Source organism: Pholcus phalangioides, unplaced genomic scaffold (genome assembly GCF_987345545.1).
Source record: "Pholcus phalangioides strain wild (caught in Gottingen) unplaced genomic scaffold, Ppha-v1.0 ptg000011l_1, whole genome shotgun sequence".
NCBI classification, from domain to species: domain Eukaryota; kingdom Metazoa; phylum Arthropoda; class Arachnida; order Araneae; family Pholcidae; genus Pholcus; species Pholcus phalangioides.
The window spans coordinates 25,065,952-25,090,390 of NW_028301604.1; the positions used below are offsets into that span (position 1 = coordinate 25,065,952).

The 24,439-nt window shown below is 34.8% G+C and overlaps 1 protein-coding gene across 2 annotated transcripts in view; it reads left to right on the plus strand.

Annotated features, from left to right (window-relative positions):
* The window catches only part of hlk (hulk), a 350,573-nt gene that overhangs the window by 179,449 nt on the left and 146,685 nt on the right, over positions 1-24,439 (plus strand). For both annotated transcript variants that reach the window (XM_089239381.1, XM_089239380.1), the window contains exons 13-18: positions 1,438-1,569; positions 3,076-3,258; positions 6,898-7,029; positions 9,308-9,493; positions 18,118-18,249; positions 22,816-23,001. In XM_089239381.1, the coding sequence (XP_089095507.1) occupies positions 1,438-1,569; positions 3,076-3,258; positions 6,898-7,029; positions 9,308-9,493; positions 18,118-18,249; positions 22,816-23,001 (951 nt within the window). The remainder of the gene's footprint in view (positions 1-1,437; positions 1,570-3,075; positions 3,259-6,897; positions 7,030-9,307; positions 9,494-18,117; positions 18,250-22,815; positions 23,002-24,439) is intronic.

The following is a 24,439-nucleotide window of genomic DNA, read 5'->3' on the forward strand; positions in this document are numbered from 1 at the left end:
GGATTATTTCAATAAAGTTTGATAAATTTTGCTACATTTATCACATTTACCAGTGATTATGCATAATTCCCAAATTTTCAATCCATAAATTTCATGATCGATGAGTCGTAAACACAATTTTTTTCATATTATGGAATTATTAAATTCAAATCATATATGATTTGAAATTTTTTATTAGTTTAAAACTTGAGAGAAAATTGAATTTCGCCCACAAAATATGTGAGATAAAGCTTCAATCGGCCGAAATATAATTGTACATAAATTAAAAATCATTATTAACCTGCTGCTGCGTTTGTTTTTTTTCACATACTTTGGTGTACGTGAAAAAGCCAACATTACAGAAGCGATGACCATTTTTAATATTGGTGTATCATCTGATCACTATATATTATTTTTATTTGGCCACGAAGCAGCTATGCAATACATGTACAGTACCACGTTCATTTCGCCATGACAATTAATTTAAAGAAACATGAAGCATATTATAAAAATTATTGTTAGTCTTGTAATGTTAGCTTCACTTACATACATAATGTAAACACAACGATGATTCATTTATCGCATTAACCATGGTTTGACAATTATGCATAATGACCTACAAATGTGATAGATTCACGGTATATGAGCAAAATTTATCAAACTTACCGAAATGGCCGGTGATTATTTATATAATAACCGCAGCTCTTTATAACTTTCACCATAACATATATAGCATAGCCCCTCTTCATGGAGGGTGGCAGGGATCCAACCCAGTGAACGTAGGATGAATCTTTGATTCGAATCATATCGGATGATTAAGTATGGATATGTTTGTTTTTTACTGTAACATGTTAAAAAAATATTATGTATTTATCATTTCTTCAAAACCGTATTCACATTTGCTGAAATAATCTCCGCCATTTTTTCAGGCTAGCGTCGCTCTAAAATTTCTTTTCCTCCTTATCTTGTCAACAACAAGCTGTTGTTAATTTTTAGCTGGGCGCTGATTGGCCAATGGCGAAATTTCCCAAAAGGGAAATTTATCGGCCTGTCCATCGTCACGTGACCTTAATAACAACTTTTAACAATCACATCGTGGTTGCATTCGGAGCTCGATTCTTAACGTGATTCTTACGAACCGATTGTTACGTATGAATGATTGGTTATTAAGAATCAGAACGTGGTACACCCCCAGAATTGTGGACAGTTATGAATTTTTAAAGAAATATTTTTTTTTTTGGATTGTGATGATTTTGATGCAAGAGTTTTGTTATATATATATATTCAAGGTTTATCACACACAATAATTTTATTGCTCACACTGTGAACATATTCTAATATTATATAATATTTGCACGTATTTTGAAACTGATTTTTTTTTTTCAAAATATGCTTTGGAATTGATTTTTTTTTCTTCAAAATTTGCTTCGAAACTAAATATTTCCTTGAACATTGCAGGAGATCTTACCAATGAAGAGCAAGTTTGGAATTGGTTAGAAGTGCAATTGACTACTGAAGGCATTGAAGAAGTCACGGATAAGATTCTATATAATCTTGTTTCTCACCATGATCATTTAGCTGTGTTATTTTGTATGTCCAGCACATATATTTTCGAATATACAGTATTTTAATATTTTTTTTGGCGTGCAGATGCTAAACTTCAGATTACAGGCAGATTTGAAATAAAAAACTTAAAAAGTTAAGAAAAGTCATTGGTGGTACCCACACATTATCCATCATCCTTCAGTGGTACCCATATATAATAATATATACATGCTAACAGGAAAACATTTTATGTGTCGCGTGACTTCATGCTCAATATGAATATAAATAAAAAAAATATTCCAACTGTTGAACCATTAAAGATCTCTCTCAACTGCTACACACTAATCTCCAAAAAATCAGGCAGAAATCAGAAAAAAACTCCCACAAATCACTTGAAATTTTCACTTTCTACCTATTATTTTCATGAAAAAAAATGTCTACTTCCACATTGAAGAAAAAATTGAGACATAGGCATGTTATAGTTTCAAAAATTTGGTGAAATGCATCAATAAGGAATATGACCTGCACATTTTGATGCCCTATTACAGTGTTCTTCAACTGCCAGTCCATTTGAGATTTCCTGCAGGTCTGCAAAACATTTTTCCAATTCATTTTTCATTATGTTAGATTCAATAAATAAAATACCGTCTGTATGTTAGTTTTTATTTGCATTAGCCATGATCAGGTCTGCAAATAATTTATCCGATTTCCTCTAATCTAGAAAATTGTTCAATTATTTTACCAGTCTATAGGCAGGCCCGTCATTTAGGGACGGGGGGGGGGCAACGGCCCCCCGGCTTTTAAAAATACACTAGAAATGGTATATATATATATATATATACGTTGAGTACATGTGCTTTGCCCCCCCCCCCGGAAAAAGTTGAAATGACGGCCCTGTCTTTAGGTGTATAAAGGCTGAAGAATACTGCTCTATTGGGGTTAGGTTTGGGGAATAAACTGTCCACTACATTCACTGGATTCCCTCTTCCATCAAGTAATCACTTGCGATGAAAGCTCTATGTGATTGGAGATAATTATGCATAAGAGAAAAAACCAGGAACCTATTGCATCAGCTTATGATTGAACATAGAGATACAGGATTTTGTCGTGACAAAGTTTGGGCTGTCACGGTACTGATTAAAAAGAAATGGAGGTCAGTCCATCTGCCCAAGAAAACATCAGCGCATACAAGGATAGCTTCACCAGAAAATGAGTGGAAATGAACAATGTTATACCACGTACAAGCATCTGTACCCACAAAAAAAATTGTTAATTGTGTCATTTCAAAACCAATCTGGGCTCATCAAATTGTCTATGGTTCATGTGACATTTCCTGACCCCCCTCAAAGATGAGCTACTTTGTGCCTAGTAGATAATGGAACACGAATAGCTGGCTTCCGTGCATAAAAACCCTGAGAGCATACACTCTCCCATTCAAATAAAATATTTAAAAAGCAGCCACAGAAAACTAGTAGGGATAATTTTCTTTAAAATAAAATCTAAAAATTTAAGATATCCTAAAACTTTTTCATTGTTTTCTTTAAATTTCAGATGATCATAAATCAAAGAAAAGTGCCAAAGTGTTGAAGGAATTGGAGTCAATCGATGATGATGCTGATAAGTATCAAATTCTTATTGTGAAAACGGATGATGCAGCAGCTGCTCAAGCATACGATTTGCACAAATTGCCAGCATTAATTTTTTTTAATCAAGGTACACCAAAAATCTATGGAGGTATGTGGTTGATTATGATAGTTAAGTATGTATCTAGGGTTTCTACATTATACAAATGTTTTGAAATTTTTTGCTGAAACCTTTTAAATATTAATTCCTCTGATAATCGTCACTGAGAATGAGAAAAGTAGTCAGTTACATATTTCTCAAAGCATGACTAAAATAACAAAATCCTACTCCATTACATTTATCATGAAACCACATTAAAATATTGTATCCACAAAAATCTATATGCAGAGTGCATAGGTAACAGGGCGTATGGCATTTTATTGGTAAACCGTTGATCCTACAGGCATACTTCCAATTAGAAAACATATCCAAATAACATGTAGTACTCAGATATGTCATTCATATTGCAAGAGGTTATATAGTTATTGCAATAAAAAAGTTAACTTTTTATACGGACACACTGTGCACAAAAAAAAAATAGAAACTCTCTCACACACACACACAACGGTTCACCAGTAAATTATCATACTCCCTGTTATCTATGCACCCTGTATATAAAATAACATGGCCTGACTGTTCATCATCGTTGAGCCAAAACCACTGAAGCCATAAATATGAAATTTTGTCAGTAATTTTATTTTATAATGCAGACTCACTAAAGCCCCGTTTACATGTGCAAGATTGGGGGTAGCTTTGGTGATTATTACCTGCATGGCAACTTTTTTCTTCATGGGGACTAAGATCCATTAAAAGAGTCCTATCTTTGTTGCGGAATAATGGTGGGTGACTCCGACCTCCTTCTCCCATAATCCTTTGTGCCGTGAAAACTACTGTAAGCCATCTTGAACCAATCACTTCCGTTCAACTCATGTAAGCAGTAAGGACTTCCGGAAAGAAGAGGGGAATACCGGCATAAACAAAACGGGTTGTAGCAAAAATCCCTGTTACGGGTAACTTCCCGCGATATTTTATTGAACTTGTAAATGGGGCTTTAGAAGAGATTTTTTAAAATTCAACCCTTAAGGGGGTAAAAAGTGGGCTCAATGGCTATATGGGACACCATCGCCGAGCTGAAACCACTGAAGCTATAAACATGAAATTTGGTCAATAGTTTTATTTTAATGTAGAGACTCACCAAAAAGGAGTTTTCAAAATTCAACCCCAAAGGGTTCTTAACGGGGAATTTTGAGATTTTCAAATCCATGTGAGCGCAGCCAAGGAGAACACAGTTACTTAACCAAAATAGTATGCATGAAACAGTTTTAGAAAACTATTTTGTTTAAAATGCTATAAGTTACTGAGTGGGAGAAAAAAAAATTCAATTTTTTCATGTATATAGAATCAGAAGTCAATGTCCCATAGTTTTAATTTAAAAACCTTAAGTAGAGTTTAAAGAAAAAAGTTTCTTTTAAATTTTGTGAAATTTGCAATAGTTTATTTAATAATTCTTCCACTAAATTCTCTCTTAGGGTTTAACAAGTTTACAAAAAAATTTTCTGCACCATCTACATTTCATACACCGTGAGGCATGACGCCTCACGGTGTATGAATTATAAGACACTACTCTTAAATTTTAGTGAAAGCACAAGGACAAAAGTAAAAAATATCAGTTCCAAGCTGTTTTATGATGCAGCAAAATAACTTTTTACCAAATAGTGGGAATTTTGAAAAAAACATTTTCACATTATTTCATGGAAAACCAAAAATATAGTATAGATAAAATTATAAGACACCTATTTTGATTTTTGAGGAAAAGTAGAAGAAAATTCTAACAAAAATTGCATATAAATTTACAGAAATCAAAATCAATATTTCGTACTTTAGTTGCTAATCAAAGCAAAAATGTGATTTGGCATGGATTCAATCAAATCAATCAAAGTATTGTCGTGGCCGTGATACATGACATATCATAATTATAAATGAAAAACATTACTCAATTAAATTTTCCAAAAACATTGACATTGTGCTGCATTTAACTTTGAATGGCTTATTTGGTATTCAGACATATTTTATAGAACTAAGAGACATTTCATCATTATATATCCCAGTCACCCAAAAAAAGAATATAATAATAAAAAACACTTGGTCACTGACCACTTTGAAGAAATGGCTACATCTCAAATCACATCAGCAATTCACCAAGTGCTAATTACATCTCCATCACCGAGTTTTGCTCATAAGCGCCCCACATAATGACTCAATTCCAAACCGAATTGTAACATGAATGTTACAAAGAATGGAAAAGTGAAATGGATAGACGTGAAAAAAAACCCTTTTTTTATAACTTAATTATTTTACCTCTGTTGGGTCACTAAACTTTTTAATTGAATTTGTGGATTTTTTTTTTCATATCTTTACTTGCATAAAATTCTGGATAGACTTTTAACCTGATTTGGAAAAAAAAATTAAAAAAGCTGTTAATGATGGAGACAAACGACTTAAATGATTTGTAAGAAAAGGTTTCAAAGTGTTTTTTTATTTCCGTTTATTTTACTTTTATCTTTACTTCCATTTGTAATCCCCATGTTACGAATAACATGGCAAGAAATGCTATATAGGCTTCACATCCTCCGTGTCACTAAAAGTGTGCATGTAGAAATTTTGTAGTAAATAGTAAAAAAAATGTGAAACTTTCTCTTTCAAATGCTCTAGATCGTGTAGTCTCTATCTTTAACAGCTTTTTTAATGATTTTTTCAAATCATGTCAGGACTTTTGGACTACCCTGTATATTAAAATAATTTATTGTTCCAATTTGTTTTCCTTCAAAGCAAAGATTATTAACATGAAATGAAATACATATTCGAATGAAAAATTGAAGATTTGATCAATTAAGCATAAATACTTTGTACCATATAGGAAGAGATCGTCCTGTCTCGTAGTTACATCTGATATTCTTCTGATATATAACGATATGGTCCAGACATTCATGGCCCCCACATCCTGGAGCGGGACTCCTAGGCTGGGATCTTTTGCAAGGCCTCCGGTCAGACTTTTCACAGGCCCCTTCTATAGTTAATTTATAGCGTGAAAAAGTAAAAAATGATGAGAACTGTCCCGGGCTCCAGGACTAGAGTCCTGTCAACCCCTCCTTTGTGGGGGGCCATGCAGATATCGTTCTACGTCGTTGTGCTACTGTGGTAGCTATGCACCCTGTATATGTATGTGTACATATATATTTTGACATCTCATCATTGCACCCCACCCCCTCCCCAGACCTTCAAATATATTTCCGCTTATGATTCTTAGATATGTGAGAGACTAGCATCAAATTGACTATGAATTTTCAACTCTCATATGAGCTCAGCAAAGCATGGAAAAATAATTATTTTTATGGAGCCCATGTGTGTGAATAGTAACAATAACCCCAAATTTATTACGAATTAACAGTATTTCCTATCCAGGTCTTCTCATCTTTGTTTCATTTTGTTCTTTCCCAACTTTTCTCCGATTTTGAATTAGAACATCTCAGCGAATATTGTACTTGGGAATGCGGATATTTTTTTGTTGGCCTCAAAAGAGACAAGACAAAGCACCATCTTTCTTATCCATTATTGAATTTTATATTTTATATCTAAATATATCTTATTTTCAAAATATGTTGCAACACATACAATGCTTATTTCATTGTGAAAGATAATTGATATAATTGGAATATTTGACATTTTTTGAATGTATTTTTTTTGTTACAGGGAATTTGATGCGCGAAGAGGAGGTGTTGGAATGGCTCATTGATCAACAAACAGATGATGAAATTGAGGAAATAACCAATGATACACTAGACAAGTTGATTCAGCAAAATGAATATGTATCAGTTTTCTTCTGTGAGTATGGCTTATGAACATATGTAGGCATATTCATTTCGGAAGGTTCAGACCAAACCTTCCGTAACAAGACAGCGTTGTTCTAATGTTCATTTGACAATATTACTATTACAATTGTTTTAGTTTTCTTCTTTTTTGATTCACCCTTTGTTTTTCTTTTTGTTCATCTAAGGCCGGGTTCACACTGGACATATACGATAAGCAATACACCGATACGAGATAAGCAATACGGTGGTATCGACCCGGATTGGTTGAAAACCTGAATTTTAGATTTTTTTACCAATCTGTATCGCTTATCGTATTGGTTCAGTGTGAACCCAGGCTTAAACTCTATGAACGCTGCTGTTTCATCAAAAATGATTAATTTTTTTGAAACTAAAAATGTCTAGCAGACCTTTTGAGATGAATATCTCTATATTCTCTTAGATAATTTCTCACAGTTCTGTCCCATACCCTTGTCCTAGATGACTTTTTCCATTCAATTTTTATTTGTCGCAAAATGATTTTTCTCATTAATTGGAATGTTTTGACGGAAACACAAGTAACAAACACTAAAGATTTCCGTTTCTAATTATAGCAAGCTCTGATGTGATAAATATATTGCAAAGTACGAAAAAATGGATACCATATGTGGATATATAGTCCCTGAACATGCCAAGTTGGAAATGCACAGGGTCATTGGTGGTTTAGTGATGGCTTTGAGTGTACTTTCCCTATGGTGTTTTTTGGACTTTTTTTATCAACCATTCTCTCAATGCATCTTGATACAGATGCTGGTTAATTAACTTCATCTGTTTACGTACGGGGTGATTATAAAAAAACTATCCCGACATATGGACCCCTAACTATCATACCATTCACAGAAACTGAATGAAATTTTGGCATAAGGTATTTTGATGTATGCGCTCAAGAATGATATGGAAAACAACAGTGTCACTCTAACAGTTACGGTTACAGTGAGAAAATTTCGAAAATATCAAATGGCAACACCAAGTTTTTTGTATTGGAATGCGATCTCCATACTGAAAAACACTAAATAGCGTTGGAATGGCACCTGTAGCACGAAAATCCCCGGAGCTAGGCAAGGAAAAAGTAAAAAGGACTTTGCCGTGCACCAGAGCATTAATGTTCGTTTCATTCGTCACACCGTTTCTTCGGCTGAGATCCCAGCCTGATTAGTCCTTCACAAGGAAAATTTGTGAAACACAATAAAATGCTTTATTTTATGCTGCTTCTCTGTCCTTATTGGTTGTCCTCACTTTTAGCCTATCTACCGCCGGTGATTTTCATGCTACAGTTGCCGTTCGAACGCTATTTAGGGTTTTTCACAATGGAGATCACATTCCAATACAAAAAACTTGGTGTTGCCATTTGATATTTTCGAAATTTTCTCACTGTAACCGTAACTGTTAGAGTGACACTGTTGTTTTCCATATCATTCTTGAGCGCATACCTCAAAATACCTTATGCCAAAATTTCATTCAGTTTCTGTGAATGGTATGATAGTTAGGGGCCCATATGTCGGGATAGTTTTTTTATAATCACCCCGTATATATACAGTTTACGTAGCTAACAGCCCGCACTGCATTTTTACTGATGAACTGTTGATCCTAGAAGCATACTTCCAATAAGAAAAAGTATCCAAATAACATAGAACTCATATACGTCATTTGTGTTGCAAGGGGTTGTATAGTTATTAAATAAAAAAAATTCGTTTTTTACGCGGACACCCTGTGCTCAAAAACCCAATGAGAAAGTTCTTATGCTGTCTCTCCTGATGCCAACAAAAAAAAAAAAAAAGAAGCAAAAAACGGAGAAAAGCTGGGGGAAAAAGCATACATGAGGGTAAAAGCGTTTTCCGTTAGTTTCTGCTATTTTTTACAACTTTACTCCATTTTCAGAGTTCGAATATAGTACTTAGAAACGTGGGTTTTTTGGCATCAGGAGAGACAGTGCAACAACTTTCTTGTTAGGTTTTTGAGCACAGGGTGTCTGCGTTTAAAAAGATAATTTTTTTATTTTATTAAATTGCTACCCTTTACAACATGAATGTCGTATTTGAGTTCTACAAGTTATTTGGATCATAATTTTTGGATTTTTGGTTACTTTGATAATTTATTTGGATTCTGAATGCAGGTATGCCTCTGAGATCAACAGTTTGCCAGTAAAATGCAGTGCGTGCTCATAGCTATACACCCTGTATATATATTATTTTTATAAAGCTCAATTTGTTTTCTGTTCTGAAATATATTTACATGAACTGAAAATTTCATTATAGATGATAAAGATGCCGAAGTAAGTGAGGAAATATTAAAGGAATTAGAAAATATTGATTGCTACACTGACAAACATGGGATCAGTTTCGTTAGAATTGACGATGACTCTGTTGCAAAGGAATTCGGTGTTCTTGATGAACTACCTATTTTGGTATTTTTTGAAAATAGAGTGCCAAGTGTTTATGAGGGTAAAAAAAAAACATCTATTCACTTATTTTAAATAAACTTATTTAATACAATATTCTGACTGTAAAAGTTAGTATAATATCTTTCATGACATAATCAATCAAATCTCTTGTAATGTATGTGTTCTAGTAATGCAATCTGTGTCCTACTTATAAACTTTCAGATTGTAATTTTTTATTAATAATTTAGATCTTTTATATTAATTAGAACCGACCTTAAGAAAATTAATTCTATTTTGTACATTTTACTATGTAACTGAAAGAAATTTATTTCAGGTGAACATTTACTTTATCAGTGATTGGAATATTGATCACGAACAATATACTGTACGTATCAGCATCGGCATACACTGGAGTTCTCGGCGGGGGGTCATCTTAGCTTTTCATTTGAAGGTTTTCTTTTTTTGTTTTTATTGAAAAAAACTATAATCTGGGCTTAGGGGGTTGCAGCATAAGTTAGTGTGTATCGCATAATTAGCTAGAAACCGCTTCATCCTTTCCCGATTCATTCTTAGGTCAAAAAATAGCCCCGTTTCATCCTATCTCTTCTTGCCCCTCCCCTTTCCTTGGATTATTGTCAATCAAGATAAAACACCCTATGGTTTCATACTGAAAAGAAAGGTGAGTGATTCACGTACCAGAAAAATGTCTCAAACAATTCCACAGACCATTAATATACAGCATGAGTGTCGTCACCATATTACTTATTTATTTATATATAACTCCCACAACAGAGGCATATGCCTAATTACAGTGGAGTGAAGAAAAGAGTAAAAAAGAAACATAAACAGCACGTTGCAATACAGAAAGGCAAAGAATAATACAAATAATAACGGCACAATAATAATAACGCAAATAAATATAATACAAATAATACCATATGTGTGTACAAAAAAAGGAGAAAAAATGTCAAAGAAGCACATGAGAACTTCCACACCTGAGGAAGCGGAAAAGAGGAGAATTTTCCAACACGTTTGTTCGGTATGGTGGGACATACAAGAGATTTCGGTTACGAAGATTTATGCTATTACTGTGAAAACCGATTTGCGCTAAAATGTCTGGTACATCCAAGTCGAAGTGCAGAATTTTCACAAAAAAGTTGATCAATGCATTCTGACGGCGGACTTAGAGTGATTCATAGTGAAAAGTAGATCTGAGTATGTTTGTAGGAATTCGAATATCAAAAATTTGAAACTTCTTGAAGTAAACAAAGCGCAAAAGCCTATTTTGTGTGCGTTCAATCCTCATGTTATTGTACAAGTAATACGGATTCCAGATTATGGAACAATATTCTAGAACTGATCTTACGTAAGAATTGTAAAGTCACAGCAAGGTTTCTGTATTTTGAAAAAACTTGCTGTTGCGGATTATGAAACCGACATTCCTTGATGCTTTTGAAACAATGTTATTAATATGCTGGTTGAAATTGAGTGTTTTATCAAAAGTGACACCTAAGTCCTTCACGTACTCTTTCGGGCGTTTGACCATCAACATTGTAATTGTACAGGATGGGACTATGCTTCTTACTGAAAGACAAACATTTGCACTTGGCAATATTTAGATTTAACTTATTGGTGTTACACCATGAACTGAGTTGTTTGACAGAATTTTGTAGCGCCTCAGCGTCATCTGTATTATTTACGACTTGGAAGATTTTAACATGATCAGCATATATCCAGCAATTAGAATCTACGTGATTTTCCAAATCATTGATGAACAAAATAAAAAGCAAAGGGCCCAAAATGGACCCCTGAGGAACGCCAGTATGACAAGAATAACGGGAAGATTTAGCACCATTAAAACTTGTTGATATCGACCTATAAGGTAGGATTCGAACCAGTTAGTAAGGTGACCTGAAAAACTCCAAGCCCTGATTTTTGAAAGAAGGATAGTGTGGTTAATGCTATCAAACGCTTTGGAAAAGTCAGTAGATTACGTCCAGTTGCGTGTTTTTGTCAATAGCATGAGAAATAGCCTGAGATATTACAACAAGATTCGTACTAGCAGATCGTTTAGGCACGAAACCATGCTGATGTGCAGAGATCCGGGATCGAACATAGCTATAAATTCTCTTATGCACAAGTTCAAATACTTTGCAAAGGGCACTCGTTTTGATTACAGGTCGATAATTTAAAACATCAGTATTATTACCTTTTTTAAAAATAGGCGTAATGGTGCAATTTTTCCAAAGTGAAGGAAAGAGACCCGAATTAACCGCAAGATTAAAGATGGTAGTGAGTGGAGTTGCCAAATAGGGGCCACAGGCTTTCACCCAAAAAGGTGGTATATTATCACCATGTCCTTTATGACCTTTGAGTTTTTTAACGGCAAGAAGTACATCATTCTCAGTAATAGGGCTAAAAAAACAGTTGTCAGCAAAATCATAATTATTGACATAATCAACACATATATTATTGGAATTACTGAAAACAGAACCAAAAAAATCTTTGAAGAATTCAGCTATTTCAAAAGCATCAGAAAAAGTTTGCCGAGGTAAGACATCTCGTTTGGAAAATTGTTTCAAGATTTTAAATTTTTACAAAAAGACCAAAATTTTTCAGGTTTCCGGATAATGTCGTTTTCACGTGAATTCAAGTAATTGCGATATTGAAAACGTATTTTTCTTTTAATCTCAGCTTTTATAGTTCTCAGATCCTTATAAGCAAGCCGATGGCCATGACGTAGAGAATTGCGAAGTTTGTTCTTCAGTTTGATTAGCTTAATGATTTCCACAGTAAACCAAGGTGGAAAATGGCTTTTCTTAGGTTTAAGTTTGGGGATACATGTATTAAATATATTAAATACCACATCATAAAATTTAATTAACGCTTCGTCAACATTGGCAATGTTGAGTAAAAAACTCCAATGTACACACCGAAACATACTTATCAATGCATCATAGTCAGCTTTCTTGAAATTATACTTCGTGTCAAAAATGATACTACCGCTTCTCTTATCGAGCTTTGGGAAAAATGAACTGACTGAAAGTTCTAATGCTGGATGGTATGGATCCTCGGGAACAAAAGCACTAGGAGCATTATAAAGACTACATCGAAGGCAATTATCATTAACCAGCACTAAATCAAGAATTTTATCATAGAAATTCACAACTTTGTTTATTTGAGAAAACGCGTGGCTTCGGATAAAGTTTACAAATTCAACTGCTCTAGCTGTAGCATTGCTAGTGGGATCACTAGATATCCAATCAATTGAAAGCAAACTAAAATCGCCCATGATTAAAAAATTAGATTTAGAGTGAGATAAAGCATCAACAGAATTATAAAACTCATTATATGACGTATATCTAGATGAAGGGGGGGGGGGAAATATACAGCACATATGTGCACACAGAAGAAAGGTGACAATTTAACAATGACCCAAATATCTTCATTTGAAGTTTCAATATTCGAACATCTATTGGAAATTAAAATATTTTTTACAGCAATTAGAACACCACCACCTCTTGTCGATGTGGAAGATTGGCGGTCACGTCTATAAATCGTATATCTATTGTCAAATAATTCTTCATTCGATATGCTATCGATAAGCCAGGATTCAGTGACACATATTATGTCAAAATTGGAAGAAATAACAGATTAAAAAATCATGTGTCTTGAGTCCACGTGCATTGTGGTAGTAAACAGATATGAATTGGTGCTTAAGCTTGTAAGAGTCCTAAGGTGATCCACATATATCATAACTCGACTTACTGCGTCATGCATTTACTGGAGTGGGTCTGAACCCGTTTTCTCTCTTAGACGGAAAAAACGGTCTAACTACAACACCAGAAGGTCAGAATGAAGCAGTATTCATCAAGAAATCTTATTTATTACTCGTTATTTTAATTTTAAATGAAGAGTTATAAGCAGAGGGTGCACTTAGATGCTCACACTCATGAACTTCTATTCCCTCCATTTTCAGGAAAGAAATAATTGATTCATCAGTGGTATCATTTCTGCATCGGCCTAAATATATATAGGAAAAACTCATACCGGCAGAGAAGCAGCATTCTTTCGCATCTCGGGAGAACGTCCGTGTAGGTCGTTTTCTTCGACGTCTTCTTTGCTCCACGAAGGGAGCATTATCTTGTTCCTCTTCATTCAGAAGTTCAACCTCCAGAGGGGGGCTAACGTTGACCAGCTGAGGTGCAGTAGGGTCCGATTCCACTCTTGGAGTAGGTGGAGAGGTGGAAGGAGCACCAGTGTTCTCTCCTCTTTTACACAGGAATGTCCTGTATTTTTTTAATCCCGTAAACATTCCGGTTTTTTTGTCATTCTCGCTTTTTTATATACACATTCTGTTTTTTTCTCAACGAAACATATTGGAATTGGCAATCTTTACTGAAATCATGAAGATAATTTTCATCACTTGTAAATTATATAAATGTGTAAATATAGATATTCATCTAAACATGTTTGTCATGTTCCATGTTTTTTTCCCGTGAACTACATTGCGATTTCAAATAAATTCTTCATTACCCACTAATTGATAATTTCTGAGCAACTGGTGATTTTACTGTCTTACGACCACGCTTTTGATGAAAATTGCCGATATTCCGTATTATAGTATATCATCTAAGCTTCCATTTCCCCGTATTTTTCTGAGTGAAATATGTTGGGTGTATAATAAAATACACACCCACACACACATACACAAGTCACGATGAAATAAATTCTATTAAAATATATATATTAAAACAATATTTTTTACTGTGATTTGTAACAGATCTTTACTTCTCTGTTCTTCAGGAATTTCTGCAATAATTAGCAAATTCGTCGTAAATTGCAGCTTTGGCTGCTGTTATATCTCGTATACAGGATTGCAATTTCCTGTAATTTTCTCGTTGAAATATGCTTACCGTTAGAACGAAAACGTCTAATTTTGTATTTTAAATCATAAGGATATTACTGTACTTACAGCAAAATTACTGAATTGTTGTAATTGATGAAATATATATAAATTCTATTTATTAATAGTTCAGTAATTAATATCCTTATGATATAAAATAGAAAACTGGACTTTTTCATTCTAAGGGTAAGCATATCTCAACGAGAGAAACACGGGAAATTGCGATCCGTAATACAGGACATAACAGCAGCCAAAACTGCAGTTTACGATGAATTTGCTAATTATCCCTGAAATTGCTGAAGGACATTCCTGTTACATATCACAGTAAAAAATATTGTTTTAATAGATATATTTTAATATAGTTTATTTCATCATTACTCTTGGGTGTATATTTTATTACACACTAACATATTTCACTCAGAAAAATATGGGGAATTGTAAGCTAAATACCAAAAACGTGGTCATAAGACGGTAAAATCACCAGTTGTTGCTCATAAATTATCAATTAGAGGGTAATAAAGAATTTATTTGTAATTGCAATGTAGTTCACAGGAAAAAAAATTTAGAACATGACAAACATGTTTAGATGAATATCTATAATTTACAAGTGATGAAAATTAACTTCGTAATTTCAGGAAAGATTACCAATTCCAATACGCTTCATTGAAAAAAAAAACGGAAAACGTATGTAAAAAAGTGAGAACGACAAAAACACTAGAATATCACTAAAAATACGGGGCATTCATGTGTAATATGGTGACGACATTCATGCTGTATATTAATGGTCCAAGGAATTGAAAAGAGAACACAGGCTTTCACAACCAGAGTTTATAATAAATTTCATACCTTTCGGGCTGTTATGCCACGTTCCAGGCTTCTTCGAAGCAGACGTTTTGTCCATTACTGCGGTGGAAATCTTCAGCGCTGCTTTCGTTGAGCGAAGAGACGAAACGACCTCCTTGGATGACTATTGTCCATTCACACTTTTGCTGGAGATGCAGAAGGATCAACCTCGTCGTTGTGATGTCGAGCAAGTAACATGTTGATGTTGATGGGACGCGGCGACCTATGATTGGGTGGGTGGGGATCGACATCTTCAAATTTAAATGAGGGGTCCGCCCCCCAAGGAATTATTTCAAACATTTCAATACAAATACAAGGCTACAACTGGCAAAATGCCCAACGAGGTGGCTGAGAAAAAGATGCCCATAACAAATATGGATGTCATATATTTCTAAATACAGCAACCCAATTAAAAATGCAACTACAAAAACTAGAAACAGTATATAAACATGATAAAATATTATACAATCCCCATAAAATATATTTATGGTTGTCTTATTCTAAGTACCGATTTTGCTGGTACATGAATCACTTGCTTTTCTTTTAAGTATGAAACCACCGGGTGTTTTATCTTGATTGACAGTAATCCAGGGAAGAGGGAGGGTTGAAAAAGACATTGGATGAAATGGGATTATTTTGACCTAAGGATGAATCGGGACATCACCCACATTAACCGATCTACTACACGGTGATTTAGAAAAGATGGGAAAAACTTTGAGTAAAACTTACAAAAAGAAGTGAACTAACTTACAAAAAGAAATGAAATCCCATCAAAAACATTTCTTGTAAAAAATGAAGCCAAGTCTTGAGATTCTTTACCCGTAAAAAATTGTGATATCTGATGTAGAGCCAAGTCAAATGCTGTTTTTAACTGTGGCACTTTGATTCCCAAATCACTCCAAGGCTCCACACCTTTAGTTGAAGAACATTTTGTGATTTGGCAATTATGCAGCACAAGAATGTGTCGGCAGTGGTTGAGCTTTATTATTCACGCCATTAATCAAATTCCATCATATACTGTATGTAAGGATATTTGTATTTACAGCGTTGACTTAATTTTACATAACATGGTAAGGTGTAATATGTGGAGCGTAATTGCCAAGTCCCAAAATGTTCCTCAACTAAAGGCATGGGCGGAGATATGGGGGTCATGGGGAGGGCAATGCCCCCAGCATCGAAGGTAAAGTCGACTCATATAATGTATTTGCGTATATATGAATTGACATCATCATCATCATGCCCGCCTCAACAATTATCGTGCCCCCTCCCCAGACTTTCAAGTCTATCTCCGCTTATGATTAAAGGTGTAGAGCCTTGGAGTTATTTATGAATGAAAGTGCCACAGTTAATAATAGCATTTGACTTGGCTCTACATCAGATATCATAACTTTTTACGGGTAAAGAATCTCGAGACTTGTATTTGTATTTGTAAAAAATGAAGCCAAGGCTACAAGAGACAAAATTCCCGAGGTGACTGAGAAAAAGATGCCCATAACAAATATGAATGTCATATATTTCTAAATTACAGCAATCCAATTAAAAATTCAATCATAAAACTAAAGAGTATATTTAGTTTTTATGATTGTACATAAAAACATAACATTATACATGATAAAATCCCCATAAAAAATATTTATAGTTGTCTAAGTATGAATAGCTTCCTGATTTACTCCAACATGTTTATCATATTTCTTTTTAAACGTGTCAATTGTGTTAGAATTTACTACCACCGGGGGAGTAAAAAACACAGTCAGCATGAATTTAGCGTAAAAGTTCGTCCGCAACGAAACGTCGAAAGATTACATACTGCTGTAATGAAATCGTACATAATCACACAATCGTGCACAATCAAAATCATACAGCAGTATGTGTTCCACGTGACCACCAACACGGGATAACACATTGCAGGCGAGTCACAAATTCTGCAACGTTTTGTTTGCGAGAAAGAGATGCGCTTTCTACCGTCACGTTTATGCAAGATGGAGCAACTAGTCACACTGCTACTCCGGTCAAGGCATTCCTGATACAGACGTTCGTGGAAAATCATTAGCAGGCATTGTAGGTTCTCATGGCCTCCTCGATCTACAGATTTGACACCGGCAGATTTCTGGTTATAAGGATATTTGAAATCTCGGGTGTATCGATCTGGTCCAACCAATCAGTCGGAACTGAAAGATGCGATCCGCTGAGAGGTGTCATGTATACATCCGAACCTGTGCTGCACTCTGCCGTTGCTGGATTTGTGACTTGCCTGCAATGTGTTATCCCCTGTGGTGGTGGTCATGTGGAACACATATTACTGTAATAAACGATTTGGAGGCATTCTGTTCGTTATTTACGTATCTTTCCTTCGACTTGTGTACATCAGCACCACCTATCAGCTGTTTTTTTAGTTATTTTTTTAATGTCTTAAAAAAATTCCGTGAACTAGCGATGCTAACCCTGCAAACCGTTTTTTATTTCGGTAATTTTTCCAGTTTTTATGAATTTTCAAAGTTTCTACGGACTTTTTGCTAACTCTGTATCAGGCATCCCATTAAAAAAAATTCTCCCCATACCAAGTCACAGACACTCCTGCATTCTGTCTACTTAAGTTACTATGAGGTTCGTGCTTCAAATTGTGCCAGTAATAATTTCAACCATCTGAACCATGCAACATAAACTTTTTCTCCAGAGAAAATAATTATTACTCATTCATCTTTTTAAATCATGTGAGATCTATACTAGTCCATGATAACCAAACTTGTATGTGGTGTACACAAACTGTCAAGTTTGCAGAGACAAAAATTCTCACACACACAGTTCAGCTTTGATATCTCAGATTGACTATAAATAATTTTCAGAATAGTTAAAAAACTGATCAAAAATAAATTATATAATTTTACAAAATTGTAGAACACAACGGCAGTGAAGAAAAATTGATGTTATGATTTTAGGAAATCTTATGAATGGAGAAGCGGTTTTAAAATGGATTATTACCCAGAAAGAAGAAGATACAATCGAAGAAGTCACTGAAGAAATTTTGGAGGACATGCTTAAAGAATTTGAGTATGTTCTAGTTTTTTTCGGTAAGTTACAATTTAAAAATAAAAATTTTGTTATATTACAGAAAATTATTTAAAGTATAAGTATATTACACGCAGAAGATTAGTAAAAAAAACTTCGCATAGAAATTTTAAAAACCTTCACAGTGGTGGAAAGAGCAATAAGATGAGACTAAAAATGAAAATTAAAACAAAATAAACTCAAAAACTCAAGGTATCCGACTACGTGGAAAACGTTATTTTGAAGGAAAATATTGATTTTTTTTATGAAAGTCCTGAGTGTTGTGATTCTAAAATAGACCTTCCTTTATACGATGCTTAGAATTGGAATTACGTCCAATTTAGTGTTGCATTTTTACATACAAGTAATAATAATAATAACTTATTTGCTTATGTGGCCAGACCCACGCAAGGATGGTATGCAAAAAATAAAATATACAAGTAATAAATTACAAATCATTAGAATACCAGTCGTTAGGACATAGAACGTACACACTTCAATTTAAAAAATTCAGGAACGTCACAATATCATTAAAAAATAAAACAGTTTTTCAATTTGATATTCAGAGAGGTATGAAATTTTAAAAACTTAGTTTTGTCTGGTTGGATTGTGGAAAATACACGATTTTAACAGGACAGCTCTCTGCAAATTAAACAACGTGCATTCAAAAATTATATGAAATACGTTGAAGGAATGACTAAAGTTATAGTTACAGTTAGAGCAATTCTCGTCAGGTCTTAGTATGACACATCCATTTGGAATACGTAAAAAACCACTATCCATCCTAATTTGAAAAATCAAGCGTTTCCAGGATAGGGTATATGGAAAAACAGATAATTTTCTGATGTAATATACTGAAAAATATTTCATTGGAGTGAGCGTATCTAGTTGATCTCACAAAATGAATGGTTAGGTCTATGTGTCTTGTAATATTAGTAGGATAATATTTCTTGAGCGCCGCCAGTGCGACCTGCAGATCCTAAACGAATGGGAATCTTATTATATACAGCAAAAATTCAAAATATCAAAAGCCCAGTTGTGGCCATTATGTAGTGGGGGGCGTTTTGAAAGCATTGTAGAATAGATCTTGGGGAGTCGGTTATATGGGAGCATTAAAATTTTTATACCAGAAAAAGAGAGTATTTTTTAGAAGAGAAATTGATATTGTACATCTGGTGGATTCAAGTCTGAGAATATAGCCGGGGCAATGTCTGGGCGTTGCGAATAATTTACGGAGAAACAAATTTTGCACTTTCTCAATGTGTAACCAGTGATCCAGTGACCAGATTGGCACAGCATAATTTATAACAGACCTTGACAAAGAATCAAATAATCTTAATGCCACAGGAACAGATGAGTTGTGTGACTTACTGAGTGTCTGAATAACTCCACCCGCAGCCATATCAGCTTTGGAGAACAACACGATTAGTATTTCTCCGGAAAGCACCCGAGCATGAAAAAATAACACCTAAATAGTTATACTCGTTCACGATTTTTAAATTTTTGCCTTCCCACTTAAAATAGTCTCCACGAGCCAGTTTGTCGCCTTTTCTGAAAATCATTATTTTAGTTTTGTTCAAATTCGCTCGTAACTTTAGTTTCCCTAATTACAGAGCAATTAAGTTAATTTTTTTCTGAAGAGATGCAGAGAGCATTTTTTCCAGTAACACAATACCATCCGCGTAAAGTAGTCTGTGCAGTTCATTTTTATGGTCAATTGAAAGACCTGAAACTTCGGAACTAAAGATATTATCAAGGTCTGCTATGAACAAGGCAAAAATGAGTGGGGAGCACGGATCCCCTTGCAAAACACTTTTAGTTATGTCTATTGAGCTTGTAAGGCCTTTATTTGATCTTATCTTAGCTTTAGCATTGCCAAAAAGACCACAGAAGATGGTCAAAAAGTTGGAGCTCACACCAAGTGAGTAGAGTTTACGCCACAATAATGAGCGGTCCAAGGAGTAAAATGCCTGAGATAGATCAACAAAACATGTGTACAGTTTACCCTTTTTCTGTGTGTGCAACTGGATAAAGGAGTTTAAAGTGCAGATATATATGGCCAAGGCACCCTCTGCCCCTTTCGAAATGCGCATTGGTTTTCCGGCAAGACACTGTTGTGATCGGACCGAAGCTCCAGTGTCTTGGCCAATATGGAGGAGAAAATACGTTCCATAGAGTTTAAAAGAGACACAAGTCTATAGTTATGCGGAAGGTTTCTGTCACCTTTTTTGAAAATCACATACAAGTAATACGCGAATAAAACTTTCAAATGTGTTCTACATAGAATGCTGTTTTTGGCATTTCACTTGAGTTAGAAACATGATTTCTAAAAATCGATTTATTGTATCATTACAAAATTTTAATATGATATTTTTCTATACATTGTTGAGGTTATGAACTAAAATCTGAGGTTTATTAGACAGGGTGTTCTGTTAATGGACCGAAAAACTCAGAGGGTTGTTAGTAGGCATCAAGAGGAACAAAAATGGCAATGGAACATGGTGTCGCCAACCATGTTGAGAGGGTGAAAAACGGGAAAAACGCATGCAGGCTCTGAATCCAGCGGAGACGAAAAAGGTGGATGTCAGTTGATCGCTGAATGCGTTCGTGGGTTCACTCACCATATCTGACATTAGCAGCATCACGAAACGCATGCGATGGGGTAGGATCACGTGCTGCGGACGACGTAAATTAGCATTATTACGGTAGTAAGCACGTGTAGCAGTTAATTGTCTGTTTCAATGAGTATCGTGATGGCTGACTACACGAACGAGGCATACGCTAATATGCATCTGATTTACGGTCGAGCAGATGGCAATGGGCTCTTAGCACAGTGGATGTACCAACAGCAATATCCGATGAGGCGTTGTCCGCGCCATACTACCTTTGCCACGACCGATCGACTACTACGGGAGACGGGGACCTTCCAGCCAGCACGGCGTGAGATGCAGGGAAACCACGCAATGTACGCACTCCTCAAATGGAAGAAACCATGCTGCAACGGTTTGCCTTTCCCCTGTCGACAAGAATACGAGCGGTTGCAGCTGAACTCAATGTTCAGCACAAGGCGGTCTGGAATGTTCTGCATCTTCGAGTGTGTCCGGGAAGCGTTTTTACGTCATTGTATAATGTGCAATGACGTCAGCGACCGCCACTTCCAACAACTATTGTAATAATTAATCAAATAAATATTTTTGTAGTTATTATCGTACTTTTTTGTCGTTCCAGCGACGAATAGTGACATCGAAACCTGCATGCGTTTTTCGTGATTTTCACCTTCTCAACGTGGTTTGCGTCACCATGTTCTACACGATATGTCAAATGAAATTTTAAAAAATTCACGCGTATGTTTACAGATTTCAATTAACTTATGAGCATACCACACAATCCTTTAACTTTTAGTTTATAATCTGCACCATTAGTACATTAATTTAATGTGAAAATAAATAATGATACATCACTTTTATGGTCAGGATCTGGGTTCATGTTTGGCCCAGCTTTCTTCTATAAGGGTATTTTTGTTATTTTCTAAAATTTACCATCCGTGACATCTGCTCCATTTTCTTCTTCTAGTTCTGGCCCTGTTTAAAATGCAGTACAAATTTCTAATTTAGCAAAGAATTGTGTCGACTATCATTAATAAACCTAGTCTAGTATTTCATTATCAGCTTTAGAAATGCAAGTTCAGAAGTTTCTTTACACATTTTGAAGCAATATACACCACGCGTTCAGTTTAAGCACTACCGATATTTGTTCTTAAAATTAAAACAGCAAGAAGTTGAATGGTAAGACTAATAATGCATCATAGATCAGAGGAATATCTTTTTGATTTATTAAAATAATATTTTTAAGGAAGAATGAAATTCATATTTTTCAAAAGTTGAGACACAATTATGAATTTCTATAACTGCCCACAGAAATATGCAATGTCAAAATAAATGAAGTCACATATTTTGTGTACCTAAATCCAGCACAAGAAAGAATTATTCAAGGTATTGTGAGCTCAAGAAATCAAAAGGCTCTCGATTTCTAGAAATGATAGCTATGGTCAATCGTTCAAAGGTGCCTATCAACACAATATTATTTAAAAATTATGACAACAAAGCAAAATATAATATTGAATTCAGTTACAATGTCTAAAAAATTGTGCACTCTCTGTTTCGGCCGCGCGATATTCCTGCCTGTACAGTAATCTGATTTGTTCAGGCTGGTTGCCGCGTGTCCAGGACATGGTTTTGATACGAAGGGGACTGGGACAAAGCAGAAATTATGGGACCTGCTCCTATGATCAAAAAGATGTTTCATTAGTCAATGAATATATTTTTTAATTCCCCGCAAAAATCGGGGACCTAGGAAAATACCTCACTTGCCCACGGGGAAATCGGGTCTTACTCATGTCTAATCATAGAATTTTTCATTGTTTAGCGGTAATGTAAGGCAGCTAACTACATAACAATAATCCGGCATGACCCTGGTCATGTGCCAGATTACTAAGAGTTTACTGTATATTCAAATGCACTTAAAAGCCAAATGAAACTAAATGTACCTTACACTGAATTTAAAAAAAAATGTATTATATTTGTATACAGCTCCAAATGAATGTCCGGAATGTGAAAGGATATTACACCAGCTTGAAAACATAGATGACGAAACAGATGACCATGGAATTATGTTCGTGACTACAGATGACATGACTATTGCTAAAAAGCAAGCAAACGTAAAGAAGTTTCCTGCTGTTATTTTGTTTCGTAATGGTGTTCCAGTTGTTTTTAAAGGTATATACAGGGGTTTTATTACTGAGTGAATTGCTGTTTTTGATCAATATAATTTTTTCTTCAAAAATTGTTGCATTATCATCATGGAAAATGAAATCATCATTAAAATGCAGAAGTTCATAATGTGCTGCAAATCGGGCAGATCTAGCTCACCTGCTGCCAAGGTGCAAAACCTCATATACCGCTCCTAAAGACGACCCTGGTGGGAGGCCATCAAACCCAGCTGCTCCAGCAAACCGGGTAAGTGCACTTGTCTGGTTTGCTAGAGGACCTCTGTTTACCCATTACTAAATTGCCCCTTACCTGTTGCCACCCATTATCTAATTGCCACAGGGTCAAAGACTAAATTGCAGATGAAATTGTAATCAAACAGAGAGAAGAAATCCACCTATATCCACAACCAAAAAATATTTGCAAATCACAAAAGAACGTCAAGAAAATTGTTTTATTAAAGCTAGTCTTCTGCTTTCTTAAAATTCATTAGTTTTCTGTCAAAATTTTCTCAATTATACTTTCGATTCTTTTCATTTAGCAATATCAACATTCAGTTCTCTTCTTCATTAATATTTTCTTCTGTGAATTGTATTTGGTATTTTTATTGGTTTTGTGGCTTTTCATTTCAATATCTAATTTCTTTTTGTTTCTCGGTCGGATCCTACTTCTTTTAGTTAATAGAAGATTTTCAATTTTTTGTCATTTGATACTGATTTCAGTTCAATTGTTAATCTATATGATTCGTCCTTTTTTTTTTGTTCTTTTCGCTTTTAATTCTTTTGGTTAGAGCTTTACTTTGTCTCTTGTAAATGTTCACTATAATGTTCCGATGTTCATGCTGCCCATTGTTTAGTTGGTCGCTTTTCCGTGGACACATGGTTTAGGGCTTAACGGACAAACCTGTTCAACATGGCATAGTTTGGCAATGGGTGGCCAGCTTGCTACAAGCATGATCTTGGCATAGGAAAAGGATAATAATTTCAAAATGAACAGTGAAAATGAAATCACTGTTGCGTGTGGAGCTGTATTTTACGTTTTGTTGTTATTGTGTAAGGGAAACGTACACTCCTAAAATTAAAAACTTCAAAATAAAAAACGTGTACAAAAGTTTAAATTTAAATAAAATAAACATAAAAACTATCGAAATGAATTGAAGATGTGCGAAAATTCTATAAATTTTGTGAAGGTGGGGAAAATAACAAAATGCATCTTTCTCTTGGTAGGTTAGTCTCTTTCACAAACTCTCCTAATTTACCATAGAGAAGGAAAATAATAGACAGCTAGTATTCTTAGACATTTTAGAAATAAAAATAACAGAACCCTCAGTCACAGAGTTTACAGAAAACCAAGTTTTATGCTGTCAGGTAACTGAATAAGAATGTGGAAATTTGAAAATGAAAATCTGGCAATCTACCATTTGAATATCTTTCTCTGAAGATGACAT